The sequence below is a fragment of the Arachis ipaensis genome, chromosome B03 (assembly GCF_000816755.2).
Source record: "Arachis ipaensis cultivar K30076 chromosome B03, Araip1.1, whole genome shotgun sequence".
Classification (NCBI taxonomy): domain Eukaryota; kingdom Viridiplantae; phylum Streptophyta; class Magnoliopsida; order Fabales; family Fabaceae; genus Arachis; species Arachis ipaensis.
Window position 1 is genome coordinate 9387998 of NC_029787.2, and position 11509 is coordinate 9399506.

At 34.5% G+C, this 11509-nt stretch overlaps 3 protein-coding genes and 1 long non-coding RNA gene across 7 annotated transcripts; 2 read left to right on the forward strand and 2 right to left on the reverse strand.

Annotated features, from left to right (window-relative positions):
• Positions 3101 to 6331, forward strand: LOC107628728 (anamorsin homolog). Its single transcript, XM_016331308.2, has 8 exons — positions 3101 to 3235; positions 3826 to 3973; positions 4595 to 4761; positions 4840 to 4941; positions 5378 to 5537; positions 5621 to 5754; positions 5917 to 5991; positions 6076 to 6331. The coding sequence occupies exons 1-8, from the start codon at positions 3233 to 3235 to the stop codon at positions 6112 to 6114; spliced, it is 828 nt and encodes a 275-aa protein (XP_016186794.1). The 5' UTR covers positions 3101 to 3232; the 3' UTR covers positions 6115 to 6331.
• LOC107628727 (DPH4 homolog) lies at positions 6918 to 8288 on the forward strand. Of its 3 annotated transcripts, none has more exons than XM_016331307.2 (2): positions 6918 to 7222; positions 7493 to 8270. In XM_016331307.2, the coding sequence occupies exon 2, from the start codon at positions 7533 to 7535 to the stop codon at positions 8067 to 8069; it is 537 nt and encodes a 178-aa protein (XP_016186793.1). In that variant the 5' UTR covers positions 6918 to 7222; positions 7493 to 7532; the 3' UTR covers positions 8070 to 8270. The 3 variants fall into 3 exon arrangements, with proteins under 3 accessions (XP_016186793.1, XP_020973717.1, XP_020973718.1); XM_021118058.1 differs by having other exon boundaries at positions 7218 to 7343; positions 7493 to 8288; XM_021118059.1 differs by having other exon boundaries at positions 7219 to 7327; positions 7493 to 8288.
• On the reverse strand, positions 7076 to 7558 carry LOC110269934. The gene is made up of 2 exons (XR_002358790.1): positions 7446 to 7558; positions 7076 to 7313 (listed from the first exon to the last, which is right to left on the reverse strand). It is a non-coding gene; the product is annotated as an uncharacterized LOC110269934 (long non-coding RNA).
• On the reverse strand, positions 8317 to 11301 carry LOC107628725 (large ribosomal RNA subunit accumulation protein YCED homolog 2, chloroplastic). Of its 2 annotated transcripts, XM_016331306.2 has the most exons (7): positions 11010 to 11301; positions 10336 to 10527; positions 10067 to 10156; positions 9310 to 9396; positions 8842 to 8922; positions 8716 to 8761; positions 8317 to 8545 (listed from the first exon to the last, which is right to left on the reverse strand). In XM_016331306.2, exons 1-7 carry the CDS (start codon positions 11172 to 11174, stop codon positions 8460 to 8462), a joined length of 747 nt encoding a protein of 248 aa, XP_016186792.1. In that variant the 5' UTR covers positions 11175 to 11301; the 3' UTR covers positions 8317 to 8459. The 2 variants fall into 2 exon arrangements, with proteins under 2 accessions (XP_016186792.1, XP_016186791.1); XM_016331305.2 differs by having other exon boundaries at positions 8716 to 8922.

Sequence of the window (11509 nt, forward strand, 5' to 3'; positions counted from 1 at the left end):
TAAGCATGTAATCCTTTGTTCTCTTCAGATAACGCATTACGCGTTTAACAGCTATCCAATGATCCATGCCTGGATTGCTCAAGTATCTACCCAACACTCCCACTAAAATGATATGTCGGGACGTGTGCAGACTTGAGCATACATTAAACTCCCTAGTGCTGATGCATAAGGTTTATCATGCATTATTGTCCTCTTAAGATCATTTTTAGGGCATTGCTTGAGACTGAACTTGTCTCCTTTAGCTACGGGTGTGTCCATTGGTCTATAACTTTTCATGCCATATCTACTTAAAATCTTTTCGATATAGTTATTTTGTGACAATCCAAGAATACCTTGAGAGCGATCTCTTAGTATCTCGATTCCTAATACAAAAGAGGCATCACCAAGATCTTTCATTTCGAATTTGTTCGATAGAAATTTCTTAGTTTCATGCAATAAGCCTATATCATTACTGGCAAGTAGAATGTCATCAACATGTAAGACCAAAAGGATATATTTACTCCCATTGAACTTGCGGTATACACACTCATCTATTATATTTACCTCAAAATCATGAGGTAATGACTTGATGAACTTGTGATACCATTGACCGGAAACTTGTTTGAGACCATAGATAGATTTTCTCCTTTCTCTATTGGATCTCCTTAATGACACTTCTTGAGGTTGTTGAGCTTGCTGTATGGATTGGGATTGAGGAGGATTCTCATTATTTTTCTGTGTTGTAGCAGTATCTTGAGCAACAACGATATTCTCATTGTTCTCTTGTACTGTAACTGGATTTACAGTAGGATTCTCATTGTGCTCTTGTACTGTAACTGTGTCTTGAACAATAATAGATACAAAGGCCTGATCATTGTCAGTTACAGAATCCTCATCAAAAGCAACATTCATAATATTTTCTTCCCCCCCAAACTCAACATCCTCAAGAAATCTCGCATTTTCCGTCTCAAAAATAGCCTTGATGCAAGATTGTAAAACTTGTACCCCCGTGAGCGCTCAGCGTAACCAACAAAGTAGCAACTAATTGTTCCTGAGTCCAATTTTCTTTCATGCGGCCTATAAGGTCGCGCCTCAACTGGACATCCCCAAATATGCAAATGCTTTATACTAGGTCTTTTCCCAGTCCAAATTTCATATGAGGTTTTGTTAACTACTTTGCTTGGCACCCTATTAACGGTCTTTAAGGCTTCTCTCCAGAGTGATTCAGGCAATGATGAATGAATAATCATACTTCTCACCATGTCCTTAAGAGTTCGGTTCCTTCGCTCTGCAACACCATTCATGCTAGGTTTGCCTGGCATGGTGTATTACGGAATAATACCACACTCCTCTAGAAAAAGAGCAAAAGGCCCAGGACGTTGCTCACCTGAACCATCATATCTTCCGTAGTATTCACCACTACGATCAGATTTGACAGCTTTAATTTTTTTTTCAAGTTGAAGTTCAACTTCAGCTTTGAAAGACTTGAAAACATCCAAGGCTTGGGACTTTTCATGAATTAAATATAGATACCCATAACGAGAGTAATCATCTATGAACGTAATAAAGTACCGTTGTCCATTCCAAGAGACAGTAGGGAATGGGCCACATATATCGGTATGTATCAGTTCTAAGACATCTTTAGCTCTCTCGGCACCTAATTTCCTTTCGTTTGTCCTTTTTCCCTTTATGCACTCAATGCAGACTTCAAAGTCTGCCAAATTTAGGGGTCCAAGAATTTCATCCCACACGAGCCTCTGAATTTTCTGTTTAGAGATGTGACCTAGGCGCTTGTGCCATAATGATGCCGAATTTTCATTTAGTTTTTGTTTTGTACCCGTTTGTAGTATTTCATTATTATAGGAATTTAAGTCAAGCCTATATAGATTATCCACCAAATGACCAGAGCAAATATTATTCGAATTATAGAAGAGACTGACTTTATTGTCTCCGAACAAACAAAAATAACCTGATTTGTCCAAACGAGAAACAAAAACCAAATTCCGTCTAAATGACGGTACATAAAATGTCTCTAATAAATCAAAGTAAAATCCACTCGTGGAACATAATCTAAAGGTTCCTATAGCTTCGACTGCAACTATATTGCCGTCTGCCACATAGATGTATCTTTCAGCATCACTTGGCGGTCGGCTCCACAAGCAACCCTGCATAGTAACATTTCCATGAGTAGTAGCAGCAGAATCTACCCACCAAGTATCAACAGGTACATAACTTAAACTAGCCTCAGAACAAACGAAAGTAAGAATTATACCCTTCTTTACACGCCATGTGGCATATTTGGTACAATTCTTCTTCATGTGTCTCACCTTCTTACAGAAGAAACAGATTGAAACTTGATCCTGTTTCTTAGCTTTTTTCTGCTGAGAAGGCACATCCGCAGTGGTATTACGCTTTCTTTTATACTGAGAAGATGAAGCTATGTGAGCACTTTCAGTCTTATCTTGCTGTAGCCTCTCTTCTTCTTGCACACAGTGAGATATAAGCTCATTTAAGGACCAAGTGTCCTTCAGAGTGTTATAACTCACTTTGAATTGTCCAAAGTGTGCAGGAAGGGAAATCAAAATGAAATGCACGAGTAAATCTTCAGACAACTCTAACTTTAGTGCTTTCAAATTTGAAGCAAGATGAGACATTTCCATAATGTACTCCCTTATGTTCCCTTTATCTTTATACCTCATGGAGACAAGTTTGCTCAAAAGACTACTTGCCTCCACCTTTTCATTCTTAGTAAAGAATTTTTCAACATCTTTTAGGAACTGTTTGGCATCTTTATCCTCAGTAATTGAGTCCCGAAACGCCTCAGGAATTGAGCGTTTCATGATCATAATGCTCATTCGATTGGATCTCTCTCATTTCTCTATTTTAACCTCATTGAGATTTTCTGGAGTGGAAGTGGGTTTCTCCTCTTAAAGAGCTATATCCAGATCCATACAACCGAGGACAATTTCCACGATATCCTTCTAAACTTTAAAGTTTGAACCATTTAGCATAGGAATACTGTTTTTTTCTGGCCGAAACCGTGCAAATTGATGTGATCACGTGATACGCACGTGGTTGGGCATTAGGCATTCCACGTACTCAACCGGTCCCTTTAAATACCCGCTCCATGTTTCAGAAATGAAAAAATAAAAAAAGATTTGCTGCGTTCCAAATCGAGGGGGAAACAAACACAACTCTCGAACCTTCTAAATTCTCTTCCTCTTGCTTCCTTCTGGTTCAAGATCTCATTGCAATGGTTCGTACTTCTTTTTAATCACTATTTCTGTTTCTTAATTATTTGTGGATTTCTCTTTTGATTGTTGTAGCCAACATCCATATACTCCATCAAGTCGGTGTATAAGATTTTGAGCTGCTACACTATTGTTCGAGTTTCTTTTCCTTTTATCTTCTGCGATTCCTAGGGTTTTTAATTCAGTTCTTTTCTTTGTTGGCTATGGTGAAAGGCCTTTTTTGCTTCTTTCTGTAACTCACATAAGGCGTAATTGTGTGTGTGCGGTCTTCTTTTCTTACCATGAAATATAAGAAAAATCTGTATTCATTTTTTTCTTTTTTTTTTCAAACATGTAGCTAGTTTCTAATTGTTTGTTGTTATTCATGCATTTTGATAATGTTTAATTGTTCAACTTTGGGGTTTAGTATATGTTAGTAGTATTTTTATGAATACAGATGTTCTATTTTCCCAATATTCCTTCGGTGTCATTCCATTTTGTTTTTCTCTTAGTAATTATTCACTTGATAAGAGAAATCCTACCTTTTTCCCCATATGGTAAGAGAGAAGATGCTGAAATTAAAACATACTGAGCGATTTTAATTTCCAAATTTTAGGATGCTACAAAGACTAGCGTTGCTGTGTTGGCATGTACGGATGAAGCAGTTCTTCCTGTAAGTCAAGTATTTGAAGCCATTAAAGAACTTGGAAATGAAGGGGCTGAGCAATATGATCCTTTGGTGGTTACATCTGCATCATCACTAAGTAATTTTCCCTCTCCTTTCTTTGAATTTCTTGTTTGGGGTATTGGTGATCACTAGAGCTGATTTTGCATATAGCATGTCCTACACCATACAGTTTTAAATTGCTTTTTAAATATAATGAATTTATAAATCAATAAAAAGTTGTACTTTCTACGGTGTGCATCTTCCTTAACTTTGAATACAGCAAGTAAAAGCTTGGTTATATATCTTCTAGACAGATTTTGGTATCAAATGGTGCTGTTATGTGTTGTTTGTATTCAAGGAGTTTATATGCTAGTTAAGTTTCTATACCAATTAGTTTCGGTTGATGCTTCAACAATTAGAGGCTAGCAGCTTTATCCATTGTAATAACGTTTGAAACTGATTTTTTAATGCTTGGCTGCACTCTGTTGGGTATCAAGTTTCATTCAAGTAGGGGAACCTAAGCCTAAATATGCTTCATCTATGAGAAAAATTCAGATCAAGTGCATGCTTATTATCGATTCCTAAAGCATGCATTTTTGGAACCCTTCAATATGATGAATCCAAAATCTTATTGTACATTTATGTGTTTGATTATATTGTAGTGTAGTAGGAGTAGGGGAGTAGGACATTTTTTTTAACCATCTATTGCATACTGCAGGCAAACTGCCAGTAGAATCTTCCTCTGTAGACATTGTGGTTTTAATCTGGCTGTCTCTTGATTGTCCTATGGACCAACTGGTTCAAGAAGGCCTGAGAGTGTTGAAATCAGGTGGAACAACTCTCATTATCAAGTCATCTCAGTCTGCTGCAGGTTCACCTGATACGGTAAAAACAGGCTTAGTTCTACTTGGGGTAAATTTATATTGTTATGCATGATCTTATTTTCCACATTTGTCCTTACAGATTATATCTGATCTTCAGAGCAAGTTATTGTTGGCTGGGTTTATAGAAGCTCAAGTTGTACAATTAAAATCAACTGTCCTATCAGGAGGCAGATTCTCTGGGGTATGTTAATTATCTTGTATCTGATGCTGCTGTCCCTTATTTATCATCAGGTTAATTTACTCATATGTTCTCTCAAGTTTACAAAATGGAATACAGTATAATCATATGGTGGATGTGTTGAGTGATAGACTGTAACACATGCATTGTTTTTCAAGGATTTAATTCTTGATTGGTTTTGAAATCTGATCTACTGTTATTATCATCAAGTCATTGGATCGAGCACATTTAATTTCAACTACATTTTTTCTTCTTTTTATCACAACATATATAATTTTATCTCGATTCACTGTATTCTGCTGATTTTGTCTTCCTATTGCCTCTTGGGTTGACTATTGGACATGTGGCATGTAAAATTATTCCTTTTTGACTTTTTCTGATTGAGTTTGATGAATGTCTTACAAATTCTAATTGTTGGTATGTTATGCCTTGCATGCAGATCAAAGCTAAAAAGCCTTCATGGAAAGTTGGATCATCTTTTGCACTGAAGAAAGTGGTGAAGAATTCACCTAAAGTGCAAATTGATGTAGACTCAGATCTGATTGATGAGGATAGTCTTTTGACTGAAGAAGATTTAAAGAAACCCCAGCTTCCACCTAGTAATGCTTACTTTATAATTGTTGTCCTTAGTTTATTAGGACACTAATACATTAGGCTATTAACTAACATACTTGTCCAATAGGTGATTGTGAAATTGGAAGTACAAGAAAAGCCTGTAAAAATTGCACATGTGGGAGGGCTGAAGAAGAGGAAAAAGCAGTAAAGCTAGGATTAACTGCAGAACAGATCAATAATCCTCAATCAGCTTGTGGAAATGTATGGCTTTTTTTCCTTTGCTATATACAGTTTTACTGTTCATAATCGTTTAGAGTATATCTAATTGCATGTAATGTGTGTGTGCTTTGCTGTCTGTACATTCTGTGCAGACAGTTCAAAGAAAATTTTTCACTGTGTTCAAAATTTTTTGGGTCTGTGCAGTGTGGACTAGGGGATGCTTTCAGATGCGGTACATGTCCTTACAAGGGGCTTCCTCCCTTCAAATTGGGCGAGAAGGTACTCTCACTCCCTCTCTCAGCTGTTTGGTTTCACTTCTCTAGTATAGCATTTGTTAAAAGTGTGTTCATCATACTTTTACAGGTTACACTGGCCGGTAACTTCCTTGCAGCAGACATATAGCAAAGAAGGGTGCTGTATTATGCTTTATCTTTAGGTGGTTCGTGATTATTTTATTAGTATTAGTCATCTTTGATGCTATCAGAGCCATAATCATCCGAGTTGTTTGATACAATTTTATCTTTCGCTATCTGAGAGACACAAGTTTTGTTGAGTACCATGGTTCTCACAAGTTGAAATGAAAAGTCTAATATATCATAAGCCATAAATCAAGCCAACCTTTCGTCTCTACTATGGGATTTTAGGCCAATAGTATATCCCTTACCTGCGGATTTTTGTTCTAATCTTTTCCTTTTCCTCCTTACCAATTGCTATTAGCCTATTACAATGCAACTTAGAATTTTTATTTTTATTTTTTTTTAATTTTTTTTTTTTTTTGGATTTTTATTTTATATTTTTCGAAAATTTATTTAGAAAAAGGAATAGTGTGATATATATTGTCAAATGGGAAAAAAAATAAGGACCAAATAAAAATTGAATAGTTTATAGGATTAAAATTGTGTTTTCTGGCTAATATTTAACCATCAAAATAAAAGTGAGTGATTTTTTACCATTAGATGTAATTTCAAACCATTAAAAATACTATTGATGGCCAATTGATGATTATAAAACATCAAAATTGTGAACCCCAGCATTCTTCATATAGAAATACATTACGCATGGAGTATTTATGCGTTTTTAGAATAAAATTAATTGGTGATATCATATTTTTTAAGAATAAAATACAATTTTAAGTTTAGAATGCGAAGTTCATGTCAAACAAAATTAGGTTATACAATTTTTCCTATATTTTAGATATTCTAATTTTACAACCATATTATATATATTTCAATTAAAATATTTTAAGTTTAGAATAATCGACAATTGTAAATGGCAGAACAGAGTTGACCAAAATAGAGCAACTCCATCGCCGCCTCGCCGGTTTGAAGCTGTGCGTTTTAATTGAACTGTGCACTTCGGCTTCTTTTTTGTCCTTTGTCACCTCCGCAATTCTAGGGTTTCAGAGCTTCACATTTTTCTGTCCAAATTCTGTTGCAATTACTCGATACATTCCGTTGAGGCAGTGACCGATCGGAATCGAGAAACATCAAGACTCTCGTGTGATAATACGGTACGATTTCTTTCTCCTCTTGTTCCTTGGAATCCTATTTAAATCATTCGCTTGCGAAGATAGAAGTTATGCAAGTTTTCAGCTATGGATACTGCACAATCAGAAGTGAGAACAATATCTGGTAACATTAACGACAATATCGATTTAAATATGTCAAAATGGAATTTAGAATAGCATTGATCTGAAAATTGTCCACACAATAATATTTAATTGAATTCCAAACCAGAGAATTCATTTTCCTTGTTGCTGATGTTTCTCTCTTGAATGCAGATAACCTTGCCTTTCTGAGTAAAAATTAACGTCTATAATAATGCTTCTGGACAAGAATGTCATTCATGAAACGCATTATAAGGTTCTCAATGTCAAGGAAGATTCAAGTTATGAAGAAATCCGTGCTAGTTACCGCTCCGCCATACTCAGTTTGCATCCTGATAAGCTATTGAAATCTTCTGATGCATCCGGCAGCAATCAAACTAGTGGAGATAGATTTCTCAAAGTACAAAAGGCGTGGGAAGTTCTTGGCGATTCAAGCTCTCGTTTATTTTATGATAGTGAGCTCCGAAGTTCAAGGCGTGATGTCTCAGCTGTTGATGTTGCAGAAGATTTAAGCTTAGAGGATATGATGAATGAAGATGACGGAGAAGCATTGGAACTGTTTTATCAGTGCAGATGTGGAGATTACTTCTCTATAGACTCATTGGAATTGCAGAAAATGGGGTATTCCTTGTTGAGGGATGAAAGTAGAATATCTATATTGAACAATGATTCTTTGCCAGGATCAGTAATTCTTCCCTGTGGATCATGTTCTCTAAAAGCTCGTCTGGTAATCAATATGGATGAACACTGAAATTATTTACATATTTTTTTTGTGGTAATGACAATTATTGAGAATTTGAAGTTATTAACATTTTTTATATGAAGATAGCAAACCAATAATATCTCCTCCTTGGATAAAAATTCCTATGGCAAAAACTTGTGTGCCATTTGAAATGTAGAAGTTGGAATTTATGAAGTTAATTTCAATCTCAAGTATGCTGACTCACTACAATGAATGAGAGTAAAATGTTCATGGCTAAATGTAAGGATTTAGAGTATGATATCCACCATCTGAAGTATCAATATGCAAAATTTAAGTAAAAGTGATATTATTTTGTTGATGAGTCGTTACTTATACATACAAGCTATTTGCAAACTGACTATTATGTACAAGGAACTTCTAATTTCCATGCTGTATAAATCATGAGTTTGCTTTCTTTTTCTTCAGTTCCAGTAATCTAGAAAACCACTTTTTATCAACATAGGCCTGACCTTGTCCACTTGAAACTGAAAAATCAAAACAAACTTTCATTAGTTTTGGTTGAATATTTTACATGGTGACTCTTGTATGTATATGACAGCAATAAAAAAGGTTAAGAAAATTTGAAAAGCAATAAACAGTGGCCTCATTGTTAAGTTTTTTCAATATTTTCTTTTTGAAAATTGGAGGTGCTTACATAGTATTGTACCCTCAGATTTCTCGCACAACTCAGAGCAAGTATCCTGCAAATTAATACATGAAAAAAGAAATTAAAGCTTCTAAAATAAGAACTTATAATGATTTGAAATTCTAATGAACACACCTTTACTGTGGAGTTTAGCCTGATAGCATCTTGTACAAGAGAATCCAAATTAACCTCAGATCCTGGTCTGACATATATCACCTGTATTGAAAAGATTAGCTGGGTTAGATTGACCTTAATCATATTTGAATCTGAAAACGATGGACAAGGTACTTTTGCTGTTTTGTTGTTATGAAGCATGATAGCTTCGAATGCCTCCAATGATTGAATAATTAGTATGCACAATGAGGCATAATGATTCCGCCTTAATCTTTAAATATAGTGGTGGTAAAAGCTGTATCCATTAAAAGCATAGTATGTCACAACATAGATAATACCTGAAGTTGACAATAAAATCTTATATTCTTTTGAAAAGTCTTACTAAGTTTTGGAATTGCAAAGAAGGAAAAAATCAAAGCAAGCTTTTCAAATTTATATGCATAATGGGAGATGCAGAAATGATGAAACTCAATGCATTTAGAGACTTACAGAAGGATCACCACCAATTTCGGGTAGTTGCATCTTGCGGTTATCTCTATTTGCCATGAGAACCCATACGTTAAAGTTTGCGTCAATCTTTGATCATCAAAAAAGAAATGGGGTCATCATATAGAATAGAAAACACTTTAGGAGCCAAATAATATATGAAATTTTCATTCTACCAAATTCATAGAGATATTTGTCCTTAGTTGTACCAAAACCTAAATATAAGTTGGTAAGGATCGAGTTTATTCAGCTAGGGGAAAGAAATGGTGTAGATGTAAGCATGACTTGTACTTGTCATGAGACTACTTCTCTCAAAAGCTTAAATTTATAAGAGGAGATCATAAATGGTTAAATCTCTAACACGTCCCTTCGTGCAAGAGCTTCTTTTTGGGTTTGCGCAAATTTTGTACAGGTTTTCTTTCTCTTTTTTGTTAGTTTTATGCTGAGATTTTAACTAATAATGATCGAAGTCTAAACCTTTAGATCATAGAAGTTTTGATACCATATCATGAACTACTTCTTCCAAAAATTTAAGTTTATAAGAAGAAATACATAAATTATTATATCTCTAATAGAACTTTCTCAAATAATAAAAGGAAAAGAGAAGAGGGTAGAGATCAAATTCATAATATCAAAGATACTGCAATAAAAAATATAAAAACCAACAATGATCCATGCATAATAATTTGGGTGAAAAAAAAAAAACAAGGAAAGAAAAAGCCACATTGTGAACCTAGATTCATATGAAAGGAAATAATACCTGTTGGCAATATGGGGAACAACAGGTGCCACACTTTCTAGTGAATGATGTCATAACTCTTCCATCCACTGATAGGCCAAAGCTAGCATGCTGGCATTACCATGCACAAGCATTGACAAGTGACCAATCAAACTAAATTTGAAAATTTTGGAGCATGAATTCTAGGTCAATAATGAACACATAAACTAAACATATTTCAATACCATGTCAGTAACAAATTTGAATCTAAGTTGCTAGTCAAACATTAAAATGAAATACTATGGAACCACCTTTTGGATGTTGAGTTTGATGAATACTTGTGCATCCTTGTGTTGATCATTATCATCTTCAATCAAATCCTGTAACTGCAGCTCTTGCAATGATACATGGTAGTTGCTTGTCCAATCCCCATGATATCTGCCGTCACCTGGTGATATCGTGATCAGCCGGCGACGAGTCGCCCTGCTTGTGTTCTTGCCAATCTAAGTTTGATCACACACAATTGCTAGCTTCAGAATATGAAGAAGAAAAAGAGAAGATGGAAGACACCACCTTGTATTACAAGTTTTGCTCTGTATATATATCATAGATATCAACTTTGATACACTATTAGGATACAAATTTGAATCTTTTAAGGTGACCAATTTGCTTGAAAAAGCAACCTTGCTTCATTGTACTCTCAACTTATTAAGATATATTTTGATGATACTTTGTTTCACAATATCTATCACTTTGTAAATTTTGGAATATTCATAACTCAATTAATTTGTATGCAATTTATTACCAGATTTATTGAATTATAAATGTATCAAATTCCCAAATTTACACTAATAATCAACCGTTCAACATATTCAAGATACATAAGCACGCATAGAAACAAATAAACAAACAAGGGTTAAGAACTTAAAGAGAAGGTAGTGAAGAATGAAGAATGAAAAAAAAAAATAGTTAGTTAGTTAGTTACCAATGGAGAGTGAAAGTTATCATTTCTTTTGGTAGAGGCAATGGCATTGTTGGAATGATTGTGAGAATTCAACTGAGAGTGCAACCTGATGGTGTTGGATTGGTGGCATGGATTGAAAACTGAATTGAAGATCCTTGGAGACACCAAATTTGAAGCTTTGGCCATAACAAATGATAACTCACTGAACAGAAGAGAATAACACAAGTGATATTTATGTTTGGTTTTATGGGTTGAAACCTTATCTTCATATGTGATTGGGTTTGAGCCTCGTATGCAAGTGTATCTTTATCAGTTAGTTTATAAGGAAAGTTGAGTATAGGCCATATTCTAAAATATTGCTAGTGTAAAAATAATATTACTTGTTCGTATTTTATATGTAGTAATTTTTTATATAAACAATAAAAAAAAACATTTTTTTTTTACTTTTTAATAGATTTGATGATTTAAAATTTTTATCATTTATAAATTATAATAATTATCTTTTAAACACTAGTTGATAT